Source organism: Brachycentrus maculatus, unplaced genomic scaffold (assembly GCF_059751285.1).
Source record: "Brachycentrus maculatus isolate JH-2025_06_01 unplaced genomic scaffold, ASM5975128v1 h1tg000259l, whole genome shotgun sequence".
Classification (NCBI taxonomy): domain Eukaryota; kingdom Metazoa; phylum Arthropoda; class Insecta; order Trichoptera; family Brachycentridae; genus Brachycentrus; species Brachycentrus maculatus.
In genome coordinates, this window is record NW_028281010.1 from 167,316 (window position 1) to 189,000 (window position 21,685).

General features: G+C 38.0%; 3 protein-coding genes across 4 annotated transcripts; 2 read left to right on the forward strand and 1 right to left on the reverse strand.

Moving 5' to 3' along the window:
• Nucleotides 1-1,168: 1,168 nt before the first annotated feature.
• On the reverse strand, nucleotides 1,169-6,230 carry LOC148305861 (uncharacterized). The gene is made up of 3 exons (XM_088265910.1): nucleotides 6,174-6,230; nucleotides 3,630-4,020; nucleotides 1,169-2,733 (listed from the first exon to the last, which is right to left on the reverse strand). The coding sequence occupies exons 1-3, from the start codon at nucleotides 6,228-6,230 to the stop codon at nucleotides 1,559-1,561; spliced, it is 1,623 nt and encodes a 540-aa protein (XP_088122036.1). The 3' UTR covers nucleotides 1,169-1,558.
• Nucleotides 6,231-7,563: 1,333 nt separating this feature from the next.
• LOC148305862 (uncharacterized) lies at nucleotides 7,564-11,460 on the forward strand. Of its 2 annotated transcripts, none has more exons than XM_088265958.1 (3): nucleotides 7,564-7,581; nucleotides 8,279-8,694; nucleotides 9,417-11,460. In XM_088265958.1, the coding sequence occupies exons 2-3, from the start codon at nucleotides 8,328-8,330 to the stop codon at nucleotides 11,096-11,098; spliced, it is 2,049 nt and encodes a 682-aa protein (XP_088122084.1). In that variant the 5' UTR covers nucleotides 7,564-7,581; nucleotides 8,279-8,327; the 3' UTR covers nucleotides 11,099-11,460. The 2 variants fall into 2 exon arrangements, with proteins under 2 accessions (XP_088122084.1, XP_088122083.1); XM_088265957.1 differs by lacking the exon at nucleotides 7,564-7,581 and adding an exon at nucleotides 7,841-8,120.
• Nucleotides 11,461-14,744: 3,284 nt separating this feature from the next.
• LOC148305863 (uncharacterized) lies at nucleotides 14,745-18,569 on the forward strand. Its single transcript, XM_088265956.1, has 2 exons — nucleotides 14,745-15,272; nucleotides 16,365-18,569. Exons 1-2 carry the CDS (start codon nucleotides 14,909-14,911, stop codon nucleotides 18,227-18,229), a joined length of 2,229 nt encoding a protein of 742 aa, XP_088122082.1. The 5' UTR covers nucleotides 14,745-14,908; the 3' UTR covers nucleotides 18,230-18,569.
• The last annotated feature ends 3,116 nt before the right edge of the window (nucleotides 18,570-21,685 follow it).

A 21,685-nucleotide genomic window follows, 5' to 3' on the forward strand; every position in this document is an offset into this window, starting at 1 on the left:
CGGTGTTTTAAGAAATAAATTCAATTACCTACGTTAAATGTTGACTGTATATATATTAATAACCCACTAGTGTACATACAGTATCCATTTGGGCACCTTGTATGCACGCACAGCTGCTATGGGTGTATATAGATAACCCACTAGTGTACATACGGTATCCATTTTGGGTACCATGTATGCACGCATAGCTGCATGAGGCATCCCTTTTACTGCTGATGGCGCATTAAATGGCGTAAAAAAGATGTCTTTATGAAATCCGTAGTGCCTTGTGAAGGTGTGTGTTCCGCTGTGGTACACAAGCGGCGTCGGGAGCCACCTCGAGTCCGAATATGTCTCTCCGAGTGCCGAACTTGAAGCGGGTATCCACATCCGAATGCCTTTCCTGCGCTCACCCATCTACCCGTAGCGTGGGTGAGCGTGTTGGCCGGCAAAGGTAGGTACTCAGTATGTCGATGCCTGTCCTCTTGTCTTTTATTCCAACTCCATTAAAATACCTAAGCCGGATCTCACAGGGAGATTGAAATCTCCCATATATAAATTTTAATTCGATAACTTTAGTATTATATATGCTACTTAATTTATATTTTTTGTTATCTTGACAATAAATATAAAATAAAATGTTACGCTTTTGATTTTTAAATTTTCAAATTGTTAAATGAGCACAATCAGTAGGTACCACGAGACATGTGGTACCGTCGTAAGGAGAGAGCGAGAAACTAGACTACTCAGCTTTCATTCTGGCCTCTCGCTTATCGGATGGTCGCATTCAGTCAGCGCGTTGGGACGGACGTGGCACATAAGTGCCATAAGTCATAAGACTCAGCTGGCAGTGAGTTAGTACTAAAATTTCCATACAAATGGCGTCTTTTGGTATCGCCCTTCTAATAAGGTCTATTCTTTTAAATCATTGTTCCACAAAGTGTGTGCCGCGGCACGCTGGTGTACCGCGGTGATTAGTTTGCCACGGAAAAAACATCTTTTGTGAAAATAACACAATTGCTCCAAATTTTGATTGCCTGCGCTCAGTTAAGTAGGCTCATTTTCGCATAAAACATAATATCTTAAATATGTTACCATAATATGGTAAACATGCATCTCTGAAATTGTTTAATTTCGTAGATGTACCTTGGATAGAAAGAGTTTGCGTTTTAAATAATCAGTACAGGAAAGGTTAGTGGAAAAATCTTAATTTATTAAAAACCCATCTTTAAACTCTAACACATACAATCTAAGCGAACTGGTAATTCATTTTTTCATTCAAACCCTTATCCGCACCCCAATGGTGCATAGGGCACTGCATCATATAAACGCAGTGTTATCTCGATCGTTAACACATGAAGGAAAGGTGATCAGCCCTCCGCTTCCGGTACCAGTCCAGGGTAATATTGAATAAATATAAGAGTGAAAAAATCGCTTATATTTATTTGACCCCCCCCTGGGAATCGAACCCGGGACCTCCAGTACGGTAGCCGAGCGTGCTGACCATTAGTGATTCTTCTCATAAAGTGAAAGCTCCACCAGGAGTAGTCTCTGACCATTTGTTTTCACACTCCGTAGTCTAGTGATTGTGTTGGGTGGACATGTGTTTCTTTAGAGACCCAGTATGAGAGCATTTATAATCACACTCTGAACAAGATAAGGGTTTCTCACGTGTATGAGCGGACATGTACATCTTTAAATTCCCTTTAGGTGAACTCTTATAATCACACTCTGAAGTAGGGAAAGGTTTCTCACTCGTATGAGTGGACATATGAACCATTAAAGACCCTTTCTGTGAACATTTATAATCACACTCCGAACAAGAGAAGGGTTTCTCACCTGTATGAGCGGACATGTGAATCTTTAAAAACCCTTTATGTGAACTCTTATAATCACACTCTGAACAAGAGAAGGGTTTCTCCCCTGTATGAGTGGACATGTGAAACTTTAAAGATCCTCTTCGTGAACATTTATAATCACATTCTGAACAAGAGAAGGGTTTTTCAACTGTATGAGAGGCCACGTGATTCTTAAAAAACCCTATATGTAAACTTTTATAATCACACTCTGAACAAGAGAAGGGTTTTCCCCCTGTATGATTGTTTGGTTTCTCACTTGTATGAGTCGAGATGTGTTTCTTTAAACTTGATTTCTGTAAACATTCATAATCACACTCTGAACATGAGAAGGGTTTCTCCCCAGTATGAGTGGACATGTGTCTCTTTAAATTCGATTTCTGTGAACATTTATAATCACACTCTGAACAAGAGAAAGGTTTATCATTTGTATGAGTGAACATGTGCATCTTTAAATACGATTTCTGTGAACATTTATAATCGCACTCTGAACAAGAGAAGGGTTTCTCACCCGTATGAGTGGACATGTGATACTTTAAAATTGATTTCTTGAAACATTTATAATCACACACGGAACAAGAGAAGGGTTTCTCACCTGTGTGAATGACCATGTGATTCATTAAAGAACCTTTCCATGAACACCTATAATCACACTCTGAACAAGAGAAAGGTTTATCACCTGTGTGAGTGGACATGTGATTATTTAATTTATTTTTCTGTGAACATTTATAATCACACTCGGAACAAGAGAATCGTGTCTTTCCTAAATGAGCTGGCACATTACGTAACCCTATTTTCCGTTTCATTGAACATGATGATGAAATTTCTTCGAGACCGTTAAAAGGAAAGTGCCTAGTGTTCTCTGAACAAGTAGATTTTATATCACTTCTAGTGAAATCTGAAACGAAAAAGAAAATTAATGCACAAAACTACAATAAAATAGCAACACAAAAGTGATCATCTCATCACCTTCATATAATAAATGATCAATGTACCATTTGTGTGTGGATGGACAAAACCTCGACCCCGCGACCATCTCTGCACTAAAAGAAAATATCGTCCGCGAAGTTAATGGCATCTCGACGTCACTTCTCCAGCGAGTGGCGCAGAATACTGACGCCAGATTCCAAGAGTGTGACTGACGTGACGTCTATATTTAGACGCAATAATTTTTAAGAAATAAAATCCGCACTTTTCGTCTTTGTAAAAGTTATTGAAATAAATGTATTTTCTTTGCAGTTTATTTTTTGTTTTATTTAAATTTTAAATCCTAATTCTGCCAACGGATACTTGTAGTTCTATTTCATATAATTTAACCGTTTAAGCATATGTTCTAGGATCGTTATTGTGTATTGCGCATTGTTGTTATATTTAGCTTTGAGAAGCTAGGGTTTTCGGATGAATACACTATGGTCGTAACGTACCCTCAAGGGTTGCACTAACACAGAGAACTGCCTCGTGTGTCGCACATTGAAATATACCACGCCGACTCGGGACCCGCATTGCTATATGAATGTTATCTTTTATCAGTTAAGAGCTTATCTTTATAAAATTATAACTTGTCATCGTTCAAAATTGATATTGATGTTGACATCAATCACAATATATTTAGATAAGCAAACAATTATGGACTTGAGATGGAAATGTCCGGCGAAAGATAAATAAATGATGGAGCGTGGTTCAATCTAGGCTCGGCATCTCTCTCTCTCTCTCTCTCTCTCTGTCACATTCATGACGCGGTTTCGCGTCATGTATGTGGACATTATTTACTTCATACTACAAAATGTTACTTACTAGATTCAGCTCCAAGTCTGCTCGAGGATTCCACGCATTCTTGTTTGATGTCAGGATGATCAATCTCTATCTTGGTGAGTGTCGCGACATCGCTAGGTATTAATTTGTAGTGTAGATCAGTAGCAGTACCCAGTGCAGCTGTCTCCTCGTTCAGGCATTCCCCAGTATGGAGAGTATCATCATCACTTAACGGTTCCTCCTTGATTATAGGAACATCTGGGTAAATAATCCCGGAGCGCGACAAGTCGTAACCCTCGAGAAGTGCCCCTTCTCCAGCGGAGAGGAGAGTATCCCCTTCTGCATCTCCCGGTTCAGTCTTGACAGGAGCTAGAGTAGGCTCCATCTGTTTTTTAACGTTCGAGTCGAGTTTGGAAGAAAATTTTCGTTTATCCTGGAAATAGAAAATCTGAATTAAATTTAGTAAAGAACGTGGTAATATACATTTTACCTCACCATACACCGCAGCCTGAATAGGTCTAAACACGTTGACAACGTTTGTAAAGAAGCCGCTGGCATTACGAATAAACTCTTGAGAACCGCCAAACCGACACGGGGAGCGTCACCGGAGGTTATGCAGCAAATATATAAAGGCGCTATAGAACCTCTGATAACATATGCCTCGAGCGTGTGGGTGGAAGCGGTTCGGAAGAAAGTCATCAGAAAGAAACTGGACTCCATGCAAAGACATATAGCCATCAGGTCGCGCAAAGGTTACAGGATACTCTCCCTAGTTTCGGCTCAGGTTTTGAGTGGATTTATGACGAACTGAGGATCATGGCGCTTGCTGAGGCATACACAGGCAAGAAAAGCCTTATCTTGCAGGACCTGCCGGAAAACAGATTTTACCAGGGAGGCGGAGACTACTTCTCCCTCCCTCATCTAGCTGAACGACTTTCCATAGATCACGGCTACGGTGACCAGACTCTACCTGGGACATCAGGACATTGCAGGTGTTGAGGATCTTCACCGATAGTAGTCTCTTGAACGGCAAAGTAGGTGCAGCTTTTGTACCCTTCGATGGCGTGAGAGAGCTGCCGTCGTGGAAGTTGAAACTCGACGACTCCTGTTCTTTGTTCAAGGTGGAACTTTATGCGATCAAAGAAGCCTTGTTTTATGTCCTGAAAAAACCTCCAAATAGATGGAAGCAGATAACGATCCTGACAGACTGTATATCTGGCGTCCACGCAATAGCGGACCGAAACTCGATCAACCCTATTGTCATGGACATCAGAACAGATATTCAAAAGTTAAGATGCAGACACCAGAATGTGTACCGATGTACACATGTACGCAGTGACCCCTAATCCAGCCGATGCTGGATTAGGGGTCACTGCGGTATCCTAGGCAACGAAAAGGCGGATGAAAAGGCCCGGGAGGCAACACCCAAGAACACTGCCACCGACTATGCCAACTTCCCGCTAAGTTTTTCCAAAAGGAAATTAGAAGCAGGACCCTCCAACTCTGGGACAATCGATATTTGAACGAAACCAGCGACCTGTCCGCTGGAGGCGCGTTGCAGGAGCCTGAGTGAGGACCTATCCAACATCATATCCGTGATAGTTCATAAGGAACTGTCACGAGAGGTGGTATCATACATGATAAAAATAGTGAAGGACATTGGTAACATAAACCAAGCTAAGACACAAAATGCCGAACCCTCTTCTAGTGGAACGGATGGTCTGCTGATGACAGTCAACAGTCCGCCTTCTCCCGAGGAGTGCAACGTGGTTTCCTCCCAGCAATGAGCAAATGCTGAGAAGTTCCCGATTGGCCCACACTAGATTATCCCTCCTGTTCCCAACATAGATTCAAATAAAAATATATTGAATTAGTTAAAAGAAACAAAAATCCACTTATTGATCTACAAACCTCAACATAATAAGCAAGGTAAATAATAAATGTAATTCACGGCTAAGAAAAAAAATTGAACAAAATAAACCGTTCCTTAATTGTAGTCTAAATATCACTTGAAAAAATAATAAATGCATTTATCGACAATCCAAGAAATTTATGAAATAATTATTGTAACGTACTAACGATATACGTTATTTTTCATCTAAGTCGTTTATGAAGAATATTCAAGAAATACAACAACAACAAAAATCGCTGATAATTCAGAACGCGTGAAAAAGAGCATTCAAATGAGAACATGGAAGTCTGGGCAAATGCCCAAATGTAAGGATGACGCCCTAACAAAGTCTTGCGAACACTTTTTAAACTGCAAGGCATTCGCCGTCTACCCATGATTGACAGACACATCACTGAAATTTCGAAAAGTTGTTCATGTCGCAAGTGACTACACACAACGCTCTCCCATTTCGGTTATCACGAATCGTCTCCCCATTTACTATAACTGAAACGTGAGAAATGCACTGTTTCAATTTTGACAGCTCTAACTGTCATCACCAATTGTCGTTAAGGAATCACTTACTTTACCACGAATACTCATTATCATAACAAAATACTAGTTATAAATTGTCAATACTAAATATATAATAATTACTGCTTACTTTTCATTATATTAATAATTATTGGAATTATTACCTTCAAGGCACAGCACGACGCCACCGATAGGATAACATAGGCAATAATATCATTCATAGACAATATATTGGGTTTCGAAGAGCAACGAATAAGTACTTACCTTACCCTTCCTGCCGAACTTGATACTGATATATCCCATAACTTGGATGTTTAGAATATTAAAAAAAAACTTCCTTCTAGAAATTTTCACTTCTAGGCGCGCACATCATTTGTTTGTTATCACAGGAAAATAACGGCGGGTTCTTCTTTTTAAAACAAGCGCGATATTCATATCGGGGTAACACGGCGTACTGCGGTATACAAGGCGCTTTTTTGCGAACAATCAAGTTCACGATTGCCGGATATCTTCATGGCCCCATGGTCCATGGAGAGATAGATTGTGTTTTATCTCCCTTTCGAGTAATCGCATAATTCGCCGCCTCCGAGATAATCCATGGTGATCTCGTCATTATCTTCGGAACACAGCCGTCAGTATAATTTACCTCCGAAATTATCGATCAAACCCCTCCTCTATGTCGAATTAGATAACCATAATAGTGAGCGTTGTTGTTAATACATTCCATAAATGCGTGTCCAAAATTATCTTGCAAAAGGTATGTCCGATAAAATAAAATAAAAACTTACTAACTAACCATCACGCCGCTTCCCCGCAAGGGTAGGCAGAGAGAATAGAACGCCACACCACTCTGTCTTTACAAACATTCTTCGCCGCGTTCATGCATCTCCTCATACATACTCGCCGATTGTTACGACTCCTAACCTGACCACTCCCAAGTATTTGGCTTACCTGATGGAGCCATGTTATTATCAGTCTTCCTCTGCTCCCTTTTCCAATAACATTCGCCTCATAAATTTGTTTTACCGTTCTTTCCTCACTCATTCGTTCTACATGTCCAAACCATCTCAACACACCTTTCTTAATTTTATCGATAATGCTTATCTCAGCTTTGCATTCCTTCCTTATTTCACTATTCGAACATTTATCATACATCCTTTTCTTCTTCTGAGAGATCGCGTTTCGACTGCCTTCAGTCTACTCATATGTCTTACGACAAAATTATGTATGATAAATGTTCAAATAACATAACACCATCAGGTAACAATCGGCGAGTATGTATGAGGAAATGCATGAACGTGGAAGAGGCGAAGAATGTTTGCAAAGAGAGAGTGGTGTGGCGTTCTATTCTCTCTGCCTATCCCTGCGGGGAAGCAGCAGGATGGTTAGTAAGTTATTATTTTATTTTATCGGACATATTTTTTGCAAGATTATTTTGGACACGTATTTACGGAATGTATCGGCAGGAAGGGTAAAGTACTTAGTCGTTGCTCCTCGAAACCCAATATATTGTCTATGAATGATATTATTGCCTATGTTATCCTATCGGTGGCGTCGTGCTGTGCCTTGAAGGTAATAATTCCAATAATTATTAATATAATGAAAAGTAAGCCGTAATAATTATATATGTAGTATTGACAATTTATAACTAGTAGTTTGTTATAATAATGAGTATTCGTGGTAAAGTAAGTGATTCCTTAACGACAATTGGTGATGACAGTTAGAGCTGTCAAAATTGAAACAGTGTATTTCTCACGTTTCAAATATAGAAAATGGGGAGACGATTCGTGATAACCGAGACGGGAGAGCGTTGTGTGTGGTCACTTGCAACTTGAAGAACATTTCGAAATTTCAGTGATGTGTCCGTCAATCATGGGTAGAATGGCGAATGCCATGCAGTTTATAAAGTGATCGCCTAAGGAAGACTTTGTTAGGGCGTCATCCTTACATTTGGGCATTTGCCCAGACTTCCATGTTCTCATGTGAATGCTCTTTTTCACGCGTGCTGATTTTTCAACGATTTTTGGTCGAATTTCTTGAATAATCTTTATAAACGACTTTGACGAAAAAAAACGTATACCTTTAGTATCTTATAATAATTATTTGATATGGTAAATTTCTTGGATTGTCGATAAAAACATTTTATTATTTAAATAAAGTGATATTTGTAGTACAATTAAGGAAGGGTGGGCACTACATGTGTGCCCCACAGCTCGTATGCATATTACCATGTCCTTTTCTGAATTTATTTGAGGTTTTCTATTTGCAGGATAAACGAACATAATTTGCCAAAACTGGACTCGAAGGTTGAAAAACAGATGAAGCCCACTCTAGCTCCTTTCAAGGCTGAACCGGGAGATGCGGAAGGGGATACTCTCCTCTCAGCTGGAGAAGGGGCACTACTCGAGGGTTACTACAATTTACGACATTGTTACGTCGACTTATCGCACTCCGGGATTATTTACCCACATGACCCTATAATCAAGGAGGAACCGGGAAGTGATGATGATACTCTCCATACTGGGGAATGCCTGAACGAGGGTCCAGCTGCACCGGAGAGTGCTGCTGATCTACACTACAAGTTAATATCTAGCGATATCGAGAGCTACACCGCGATAGATATTGATCATCCTGACATCAAACAAGAATGCGCGGAATCCTCGAGCAGACTCGAAGGCAAATCTAGTAAGTTAACATCTTGTAGTATAAGTAAATACACAATCTCCACGTTTATGAAGCGGTTCCAGAGAGAGATGCCGAGCATAGCGCATTTTAATGCTGGAGGACTTGTTCAAAACTGGCTACCATTATTACCTCTAAAACATCCAACTGAAGAAATATTGGGTTGGGTAAAAAGTGATTTCGTATTTTTCGCTTTATTTCAATGGTTCGTAAGAAGTATTCCCTGCCTTATGCAAATGGTTAAAAGTGGTTTTATGATCGATTTTCAACTCCTGGGCGATGCTACGACTGCTAACATGGTGGTCTATCTCGATATTTTCCATGATTTTATCGACATTTTCGACGAGAGGTCTGCTAGAGCGTGGCGCATCATTCGAAGCTACAACACCTGAGCGAAACCGCTTGATCCACTGTTCGTGCTGCACTGTTGTGCAGCACGAACCTCTTAAGTATCGATACTCTTAAGTATCGACCCCGCATACATAAAAAAATGAATGTCGGCGCGTTTTTCCCTTTTAGATAGTATTAATGTAAAATATGGCGAATTTCTTATAATAACTACATAAAACCAGTGAAGGCATATATTTTTTTGTTTCATAAATCTTTTTGGAGTTTATCCACAATGGTGCACAGGTAACTCGATCATTTATTACATGGAGATGATGAGGTGATCACATCTGTGTTATTGTTGAAATTTTGTGCATTGATTTTTCTTTTGTTTTCAGATTTAATTCAAAGTGATATAAAATCTACTCGTTCACCAAATTATAAGCACTTTACTCCTAGTGGTTGCCAAGAAATCACACCGTCGTGCTCTAAGAAACGGAATCTAGGGTTGAGTAATATGTCTGTACACACAGGAATGACAAGATTCTCTTGGTCAGAGTGTGATAAAATATTTTCAAGTACAGGGTCTTTAAAGAAACACGTGTCCAATTATGCAGACGAGAAGTCCTTCTCTTGTCCCGAGTGTAACTATAAATGTTTACTGAAATCGCATTTAATGATTCATTTGTCCACTCACACAGGTGAGAAACCCTTCTCTTGTTCAGAGTGTAATTATAAATGTTCTCAGAAATTTCTTTTAAAGAATCACATGTACACTCACACGGGTGAGAAACCCTTCTCTTGTTCAGGGTGTGATTATACATGTTCACAGAAATGGCATTTAAAGATTCATATGTCCACTCACACGGGTGAGAAACCCTTCTCTTGTACAGAGTGTGATTATAAATGTTCACAGAAATGGAATTTAAAGTATCACATGCTCAATCACACAGGTGAGAAACCCTTCTCTTGTTCAGAGTGCGATTATAAATGTTCATATAAAGGGTCTTTAAGTATTCACATGGCCACTCATACAGGTGAGAAACCCTTCTCTTGTTCAGAGTGTCATTATAAATGTTCACAGAAATCGCAGTTAATGAATCACATGTTCACTCACACAGGTGAGAAACCCTTCTCTTGTTCAGAGTGTGATTATAAATGTATTCAGAAATTTCATTTAAAGAATCACATGTACACTCACACGGGTGAGAAACCCTTCTCTTGTTCAGAGTGTGGTTATACATGTTCTCAGAAATCGCATTTAATGAATCATATGTTCACTCACACTGGTGAAAAACCCTTCTCTTGTTCAGAGTGTAATTATAAATGTTCACTGAAATCGCAATTAATGAATCACATGTCCGCTCACACGGGTGAGAAACCCATCTCTTGTTTAGAGTGTGATTTTACATGTTCACAGACATGGTATTTAAAGGATCACATGTTCACTCATACAGGTGAGAAACCTTTCTGTTGTTCAGAGTGTGATTTTAAATGTTCACGGAAATCGAATTTAAGGGATCACATGTTCACTCACACAGGTGAGAAACCCTTCTCTTGTTCAGTGTGTGATTATAAATGTTCACAGAAATCGCATTTAATGAATCATATGTTTACTCACACGGGTGAAAAACCCTTCTCTTGTTCAGAGTGTGATTATAAATGTTCACAGAAATCGCATTTAAAGAATCACATGTTCACTCACACAGGTGAGAAACCCTTCTCCTGTTCAGAATGTAATTATAAATGTTCATGGAAAACTTCTTTAAAAAATCACATGTTCACTCACAGAGATGAGAAACCCTTCTCTTGTTCAGAGTGTGATTATAAGTGTTCACAGAAATCGCATTTAATGAAACACATGTTCACTCACACGGGTGAAAAACCCATCTCTTGTTCAGAGTGTGATTATAAATGTTCACAGAAATCGAATTTAATGAAACACATGTTCACTCACACAGGTAAGAAACCCTTCTCCTGTTCAGAGTGTAATTATAAATGTTCATGGAAAACTTCTTTAAAAAATCACATGTCCACTCACACAAGTGAGAAACCCTTCTCTTTTTCAATGTGTGATTAAAAATGTTCATGTTAAGGGTCTTTAAGAATTCACATGTCCCCATTTACACGTTAGAATTCCTTCTTAAGAGAAGTAAAAAGTTTTTAAAGACTCACATATCCACTGACACAGATTTAATCTCACTCTTAACAAGAGATCTTTCTCTTGTTAAGAGATTAACAAGGTTTTCATAAAGGGTTTTAAAAGTTACACATGTCAACTCACAAAGACGTGCTCTCGGGCCGGGCAATCCAGTCGGACACATTTTTTCACCATTAGAACTTGTTAATATAAATTGTATGATGAAGTAAATAATATACTATTTTTAAAAATGGCGTTGTCCTGTATTTCATTTTTTTGTAAATAAATGTTACTATTCTTTTTAATTTATTTTCTTAATACCCACACTTTAAAAAAAACTTTTTTAGCTTTACTGAAATTACTCAACAAGAAAATAATCTAACGATGAATGTTTTCAAGTCGGTTTGGAGGCAAACGACGATATTCGATGTTTATGAAATTTTGTTTGTGTGATTAAAACATCATTTGGCAGCTTTTCCTTCCTGTGGCCGATAGAAATAGGCATTTTTTCGCTTCTTGTAACCGTTAGATCCTAGTGGATATGGATATGGAATATGGAAATCATATTTTCACTGGTGCATTATAAATATACAACGCGGCACCTTTTTTATATTTATTCGGGAATTGTACAGCTTTACATTTAGTAAAAGTATATCATAAAAATCTTTACATTCATAAGAAAAGGCAATTACACAATTCCACATTTATGTTATAATAACGATCAAAAATATCACTGGATAAAAAATAAAATAAAAAAAGAGTGTGTGTGTGTGTGTGTGAGGAAGGGAGTAAAAGGGTAAGGGTATGGTATGATTTTGCAGGAAGGAGAAGGAAAGGACAGGAATTAATGAGAGTGGTTCACCCCCCCACCCATAACCTAACTAGGTCATTGGTGGAGAGTAAACAGAGCATGACAACTTTCTACTAACCTCGTTTTTAATTGTAGCCATGTTTTTTTCCAAAAATATCAATGTCATTAAATGTTGTAAGTGTCCATGATTCTGTTTAGGGTGGTATTTTGTAATAAGATTGTGTTGCACTTTGGTACATGAAGAAGGTGAGTAGGACGCGTACGTCTTTGGGGTACCTTAAAATTAATACGGGCTACTAGGTCGGGGGAATCAATTTTGTTGGAAAGGATCTTGGTGAGCAACATGAAGTCTGCCACGGTTCGTCTATCTAAAAGAGTTTGCAAGTTGTTAAAAGCGCATACTTCACGTTAATCCTGAAAATTTAGGTGGATCTACGCACATACGAAAATTCTTGAATACTACGCACATATGAAAAATAAAGTAGTTTCAAAGAGTTTTTAGAAAAAGCTGACAGGTTCGAAGTAAGAATCCAAGTGTCTTATATGATTTATTAGTGATGCTTTCAATGTTTCTAGTAGGTATAATTAAGTTTACTATCAAGAAGGATGCCTAGATCGCGAACCATTTGTACAGATTTGATGTTACTGTTATTGAGATTATATTTGTAATCAATAGTGTTGACCTTTCTATTAAATGATATTTTCATACATTTATCAGAATTTAAAGTTTCAAGAACGTCAGTACTAGAAATCGTAATAGAAGATTCAAAAGAATTACATGTTTGTTGTAAAGGTATATGCATTTCTCATTATTCAGTTGAATCACCTTCAGCATAGACAGAGTTGAAGTACCTATTTAGAAAAATTGTCTACGACTTCCTGGGCATTAAGAGATACTTGATATTGCATGTTTAATGGGATATCGTTGGAGTTGCGTTTACTTTTCACGTAGGACCAAAAAGACTTAGGTATAGCTTGTTCGCAATCAAGAATAAATTTCTGGAAACATTCCTTTTGCACTTTTTTTGTCTAGTTCGGAGTAAGGCAAAGGTTTCGTAATCACGAGCGTTATTGTAATTTTTCTGTTTTTTAAAAATGATATTTCCAAATCTCTTTAATAATTTTTATCAGTGATGAGCTGTACCAACGAGGGTAAGAACTTTTTTTAGTATTTTAAGTGGTGAAAATGCTTTAAGAGTACCCTTAATAGACAAATAAAACTCGTTAAGAGCAGAATTTACAGAATTGCAGTTAGAAAATTTTTGTTCCCAGTTTATAATAGAAAGACAAGTTCGTATTGTGCGCGTTTAGAGTTATACGTTACGTGCTCTACATCAGGTATTGGTGAAACGATCAGAGCATTTGTTTCGATTTTAAGAGCTGGGTGATGGCCGTCCTCTTTTACTAAAGTGGCGTCGCTGTGCTGAACTCTGAGTTGCAAATTATTACTAAGCAGTAAATCAAGTATACGACCGTTTACGTTAGTTATGTCATTGTACTAGCGCAGGTCAGAGAGTGACATGCACTCAGTTAAAATAAAATTAGTATGACCGCTAATTTGAGGCATTTGAGAGAATGTATCAGGATTATATTTCCAAACAATATGCGGAAGGTTAAAATCTCCCATTATAAGAAAATGATCATCAGGATAGTCTACAGAGAGCTGGCCCAACATATCGCAGAAATTTTGCAATTCAGCAGTATGACTAGGGCCTCCAGGTATATAAACGCACGCTATATGGAGTTGACTACGTCGGTTGAAATTATTAGAAGGTATGGTTATCCAAGTGCTGTCAGCTTCGCATAACCAGTTAACGTTGTGCTTAGCGCGCATTGTTCGTCGCACCGCGATAAAGGTGTCGTCTCCGCGAGATCGACCAGAAGTAGACATATTGCGGTCGCATCGGAACAGATCATACCGCTCGTCCACTATTTCAGCATCACCAATGTCATCGGTGAGCCAGCTTTCCGTAACGGCGACAATATCGAAATCGTTACTAAGTAAGTTATATGTAAATTTAAGAAGCTTGGTTCTTAAGCCGCGCACATTTTGGTAGTAAATGTTCAGAGCGCCCGTGATGAGATAGTTAGTTGCGTTATTAAATAGTTCGCACATGAGGTTGGAAGGGTTATTAAGGAAGAAGGAGTATACGATAAACGATTGGATTTTGGGGATATAAGTGTATAAGACATCTTTATCTTAACCTCTTGGTTAAGATGAATATATATATTAGATTAAATGATGTTTGGTGAGTTAAGACGATGTGTGTAGTAAAAATAAGAAAACTAGAATTGTTTGTGTTGAGTACAAGTGTAGTATATAGGTATATAAGAAAAGTAAGGTTCGTAGGCATATCAAGTAAATTTGTTTAAATCCGCCTCGCTTTATACAAAGTGAAAATACAAAGCAAAAACACGTCGTCCAATAGTTAACAAAATATAAATATAAGCATTTAAAATTAAAAGATTTCATTGAGCTATTAGTTCTAAAATAAGCATTTTGAATACAATGATATTTGTTTCCATTTATGTATGCTCCTAATAAATGCGCAGATTCCTAATGATGTGTGCGAGCTCTGCGGGGGAACAGAGATTCATCTCCTCCGGGTCGGTTTGACGGAATTCCTCGAGATTAATCTCAAACCCCGAGCAGTCGAGCGGAATCGATTTCGGCTGGCCGAAGGTATGGTAAGTACTTAGTCGTTGCTATTTGAAACCCAATATGTTGTCTATGAATCATATTATTGCCTATGTTAACCTATCGGTTGCGTCGTTCTGTGCCTTGAAGGTAATAAATCCAATAATTATTAATAAAATGAAAAGTAAGCCGTAATAATTATATATTTACTATTGACAATTTAAAACTAGTACTTTGTTATGATATTTGCAAAATAAACGAATATTTTCTATCAAAACTGGCCTCGAAGGTTGAAAAACAGATGGAGCCCACTGTAGCTCCCTCCAAGGCTGAACCGGGAGATGCAGAAGGGGATACTCTCCTCTCTGCTGGAGAAGGGGCACTTCTCGAGGGTTACTACAATTTACAACATTGTTACGTCGACTCTTCGTACTCCGGGATTATTTGCCCAGATGACCCTAAAATCAAGGAGGAACCGGAAAGTGATGATGATACTCTCCATACTGGGGAATGCCTGAACGAGGAGCCAGCTGCACCGGGTGCTGCTGATCTGCACTACAAAGTAATATCTAGCGATATCACGATAATAACTGAGATAGATATTGATCATCCTGACATCAAACAAGAATGCGCGGAATCCTCGAGCAGACTCGAAGGCAAATCTAGTAAGTTAACATCTTGTAGTATAAGTAAATACACAATCTCCACGTTTATGAAGCGGTTCCAGAGAGAGATGCCGAGCATAGCGCATTTCAATGCTGGAGGACTTGTTCAAAACTGGCTACCATTTTTACCTCTTAAACATCCAACTGAAGTAATATTGGGTTGGGTAAAAAGTGATTTCGTATTTTTAGCTTTGTTTCAATGCTTTATAAAGAGTATTCCCTGTCTTATGCAAAAAGTTAAAAATGGTTTTACGATCGATATTTGACTCAAGGGCGATGCTACGACTGCTAACATGGTGGTGTATCTCGATATTTTCCATGATTTTATCGACATTTTCGACGACAGGTCTGCTAGAGCGTGGTGCATCATTCAAAGCTACAACACCTGAATGAATTCGCTCGATCCACTGTTGTGCAGCACGAACCTTAAGAGTATCGACCCCGCATACACAAAAAAATGAATGTCGACGCGTTTTTCCCTTTTAGATAGTATTAATGTAAAATATGGCGAATTTTTTCCTTTGAGACCTCCATACTTGAAGCACGATAGTTCACGACTGAACCAACCAAGCTCAATACTGTCAGATACAATTACAAATTACAGTATAAAGGTCTTACAAAAAAATTATTATACCTGGGCTTTAATCAAATCACTTTCTACCTTCTCCCTACCAACATGATTATTTATATTAAACCATATCCGCTCCCTCGGTAAAGTACTTTTTTGTCGGCTGCCAGCTCCTTTGCGTCCTCCCAAGTCAGATACGCGTTCCGAAGTTCTGACGAGAACTTCCGACGAATTGTCAGCAGTGTTTGTCCTCGGTGGCGTGAACCTGATGCCTTGTAAAAGAGAAAAGCTTGATGGCGGCTCTCGGGAAGCATGCGGAGTACCGTGACCAAGCCAACTGAATCGCCTTTATAATAACTACATAAAACCAGTGAAGGCATATATTTTTTTGTTTCATAAATCTTTTTGGAGTTTATCCACAATGGTGCACAGGTAACTCGATCATTTATTACATGGAGATGATGAGGTGATCACATCTGTGTTATTGTTGAAATTTTGTGCATTGATTTTTCTTTTGTTTTCAGATTTAATTAAAAGTGATATGAAATCTACTCGTTCACCAAATATTAAGCACTTTACACCTAATGGTCTCCAAGAAATCACACCGTCGTGTTCTAAGAAACGGAATCTAGGGTTGAGTAATATGTCTGTACACACAGGAATGGCACGATTCTCTTGGTCAGAGTGTGAAAAGATATTTTCAAGTACAGGGTCTTTAAAGAAACACATGTCCAATTATACAGACGAGAAGTCCTTCTCTTGTCCCGAGTGTGATTATAAATGTTCACAGAAAGGTTCTTTAAAGAAACACATGTCCAATCACACCGGTGATAAACCCTTCTCTTGTTCAGAGTGTGATTATAAATGTTCACAGAAAGGTTCTTTAAAGAAACACATGTCCAATCACACCGGTGAGAAACCCTTCTCTTGTTCAGAGTGTGATTATAAATGTTCACATCAAGGGTCTTTAAGTATTCATATGTCCACTCATACAGGTAAGAAACCCTTCTCTTGTTCAGAGTGTAAATATAAATGTACTCAGAAATTTCATTTAAAGAATCACATGTACACTCAGACGGGTGAGAAATCCTTCTCTTGTTCAGATTGTAATTATAAATGTTCACAGAAATTTCAATTAAAGAATCACATGTACACTCACACAAGTGAGAACCCCTTCTCTTGTTCAAAGTGTGATTATAAATGTTCACGGAAAACGCAATTTATGAATCACATGTTCACTCACACAGGTGAGAAACCCTTCTCTTGTTCAGAGTGTCATTATAAATGTTCACAGAAATCGCATTTAATGAATCATATGTTAACTCACACTGGTGAAAAACCCTTCTCTTGTTCAGAGTGTGATTACAAATGTTCACAGAAATCGCATTTAATGAATCACATGTTCACTCACACGGGTGAAAAACCCTTCTCTTGTTCAAAGTGTGATTATAAATGTTCACAGAAATCACAATTAATGAATCACATGTCCACCCACACGGGTGAGAAACCCTTCTCTTGTTCAGAGTGTAATTATAAATGTTCACAGAAATCGCAATTAATGAATCACATGTTCACTCACACAGGTGAGAAGCCCTTCTCCTGTTCAGAGTGTCAATATAAATGTTCACAGATATCGCATTTAATGAATCACATGTTCACTCACACAGGTGAGAAACCGTATTCTTGTTCAGAGTGTGATTATAAATGTTCACAGAAGTCGCAATTAATGAATCACATGTTCACTCACACGGGTGAGAAACCCTTCTCTTGTACAGAGTGTGATTATAAATGTTCACAGAAATCGCATTTAATGAATCACATGTTCACTCACACGGGTGAGAAACCCTTCTCTTGTTCAGAGTGTGATTATAAATGTTCACAGAAATCGCATTTAATGAATCATATGTTCACTCACACTGGTGAAAAACCCTTCTCTTGTTCAAAGTGTGATTATAAATGTTCACAGAAATCACAATTAATGAATCACATGTCCACTCACACGGGTGAGAAACCCTTCTCTTGCTCAGAGTGTGATTATAAATGTTCACAGAAATCGCATTTAATGAATCACATATTCACTCACACAGGTGAGAAACCCTTCTCTTGTTCAGAGTGTGAATATAAATGTTCACAGAAATCGCATTTAATGAATCACATGTTCACTCACAAAGGTGAGAAACCCTTCTCTTGTTCAGAGTGTGATTATAAATGTTCACAGAAATCGCATTTAAGGAATCACATGTTCACTCACACAGATGAGAAACCCTTCTCTTGTTCAAAGTGTGATTACAAATGTTCACAGAAATCGCATTTAAAGATTCATTTGTCCACTCACACAAGTGAGAAACCCTTCTCTTGTTCAATGTGTGATTATAAATGTTTATGTTAAGGGTCTTTAAGAATTCACATGTTCACTCTCTTACACGTTAGAATCCCTTCTCTTATTCACGTAAAAAGTTTCTAAATACTCACATGTCCACTGACACTTAAGAGTGAGATCTAATCTCATTCTTAACAAGAGATCTTTCTCTTGTTAAGAGATGAACAAGGTTTACATTAGGGTTTTAAAAGATACACATGTCGATTCACAAAGACGTGCTTTCGGGCCGTGAAATCCATCCGGACATTTTTTCAACATAAAAACCTGTTATTATAAATTGTAAATGATATATACTTTGGCATTGTCGTATATTTCAAATATTGTAAATAAATGTTACTATTCTTTTTCATTTATTTTCTTAATACCTACACTTAAAAAAAAACTTTTTCAGCTTTTGAAAAAAACTGTTTTTACGTCGGTTTGGAGGCAAACGACGATGTTCGATGTTTTTGAAATTTTGTTTGTGTGATTAAAACATCATTTGGCAGCTTTTCCTTCCTGTGGCCGATAGAAATAGGCATTTTTTCGCTTCATACAACCGTTAGAGCCCAGTGCATGCGCACTTGGCTGTGATATGGATATGGAATATGGTAATCATTTTTTTCACTGGTGCATTATAAATATACAACGCGGCACCTTTATTTTTTTTTTATTCGGGTATAGTACAGCTTTATATTTTGTAAAAGTATATAATAAAAAATAGTTACATTAGATGAAAAAATGAATGAACTGTGTGATGTAATGGAAAGTAGGTGTTTGGATTTATTATGTGTGACTGAAAGCTGAAAAAAAGGTAGTGGATCGATGGAACGCGACGGCACTTTGATTCTCTGGTCTGGACTCCCGGAGTCAGATACAGTCTGTCGGGGCGTCGCCGCGCTTCTATCACCCAGGATGGTAGAATGTATGAAAGCGTATCTGTTCGTCAACGCAAGACTCATGTTTGTCAGATTCAAAGTCGGGTTAACAAAGCTACTTGTTTTAATAGGATATGCTCCCGTCAACTCCGACAGCGAGTCTGAGAAGGATGAGTTTTGGTTGAATGTAATGAGTGTGATGAATGGAAAAATGAATAATGTAAAGGTGAATCTGGCCGGTGATTTGAATGGCTGGGTTGGTACAAGGAGAGACGGTTTTGAATCAGCGCTCGGTTTGTATGGAGATGCGAGAGTGAACGATGGGAAGAATTGTTAGAGGTGTGTCTGGAATGGAATCTCTTTGTGTCAAATACTGTTTTTGCACACAAGGGAATCCATCAATTGGGAGAGATGTGATGAAAGGTCTATTATCGGGGAGAGATGTCGTCATTGACTCTAGATTGAGATCCGCCACAGTAGACACAAGAGTGTTCAGGGGGGGCGAAACGGAAACAGATAACTTTTTGTTGGTTTCAAGAGTGATTCTGTTCCAAGGGTGGAGGGCCAAAACGAACAAGGTGGCGGCTCCCTCTAGAGTCAAAGTAGAAAAACTACAGAATGAAGACATAAGAGTTAAGTTTGAAACAGACGTATGCAACAGGTTGATTGCGGAAGATGTAAATGAACTTAGTATTAATGAAATGTGGGAACATCTGAAAGGTAGTGTGTGTGAATCCGCAAAGGAAGTGTGTGGTACAGCGGTACAAGGAAGGAAAAGAGGCGATGCGTGGTGGGATGATAAGGTTAAAGATTTAGTGAAAGAGAAGAAGAATGCGTTGTTAGTGTTTGGCAGTGAGGAATAAAATAATATTTACCCGCTACAGGACAGAAAGGAGTGAGCGATATCACCGGGATGGGAAGGTTAAAAATAGGCCACAAGCCAAAAAGTAGAAGAAGAACTGAACGAAGAGATCCAGATTTGTGGACAACGATTTGGACACAATCTAAACATTGTGAATCGTCAGAGAATGGATACGGTTTGATGATGTGTCCTCATTATCTCGCAGATCACTAATGACTATCATTAAGACATTGACGACTTAACCCTTTGCACTCGAATGGCGACAATATGTCGACATGGTAAATTCCTCAGTAAATGGGTTGGCGACTATATGTCGCCACTCTGTACCGTTATGTTTACAACATCATGAGTGTGTCCAAATACTTGTTCACAAAATCTGGACTATCTCCAATTACAGGAGTTATTTTCATATCATTTAATAATATGAAAATAATAAGGAGTTATTTTCGTATTATTTAATAATATGAAAATAATTCCTGTAATTGGAGATAATCCAGATTTTGTGAACAAGTATTTGGACACACTCAAAATGTTGTAAATAAATCATCTTATATGAACCAATTTTGAAACATTGTTCTTGAATCACTAGCACTTCACTAGAGACATCTATTGGTGAGATGAAAAGAAGCTTTTGAATTAGCAGAAACTCTTTATTACTATGTGAGGTCTGAATCCTTGATTACTAAAAAAAAAACAAAAAATAATTTGAAAATAACTCCTATAATTGGAGATAATCCAGATTTTGTAAACAAGTATTTGGACATTTGCATAATACCCATTTCCAGGTATTTTATAGACTTTTTTCTAAAATCAACTACATATTTTTGTTCAAATTTGCAAAAAAATACACTCGACTGTCAATACTGGTATGCCATACAAAAAAAAACTCGAGTTCAAAGGGTTAAAAGTAGGTACCCGTATATGAACAAAGAGTTTGAGAAAAAAAACGCAATAATTATTCAGTAAAGACGATGAACTCCCATTATGAGTTTGTAGGTACTATTGTTATCTCAAAACATGGGAAAACTAGTAACTGTTCATGTTAAGGCTCAGATCTCAAACGTTCAAATTTAGAACGCGGCCGGCCGCGCTAGGGGCCAAAATAATCTACATATCGTAGTCGTACAGAAAAAAGTGCCAAAACGTAAAATGTTCAGGAGGGCCATTTAAGTCACTTTTGCTTGGCAACAAAATAAACATCAATGCAGTTAGTCATTTTTACCAAGTCGATATATTATACTTCCTAGTTTAAAATCCTTTGGGATGTTTTTCAGGGCAATATTAAGTTAGTAAGATATCAAATAGTCAATGATCACGTTTTTGTAAAAAAAAAATTGCACTTGGTCACATTCTCTTGTATGACTACATTATAAGGAGAAAATATTAATATTATTTTTGACATCTCATCAAAGATGAAGAAGAATATGAAAGTCTGGGCATTTACGGGGCTGACGACCGTCATAGGCTGGTTTGAGTGACTGGTTTAAATGACGGTCGTAAGCCCCGTAAATGTTCAGATTTCTATATTCTACTTCAAAAAATAATATTAAATCACTATATTTGTATCTGTCCGCCTCCGTAGTGTAATGGTCAGCACGCTCGGCTACCGTTCTAGAGGTCCCGGGTTCGATTCCCAAGGGGGGGTCAAATAAATATAAGCGATTTTTTCATTGTAATATTTATTCAATATTACCCAGGACTGGTACGTGAAGCGGAGGGCTGATCACCTTTCCTTCGTGTGTTAAC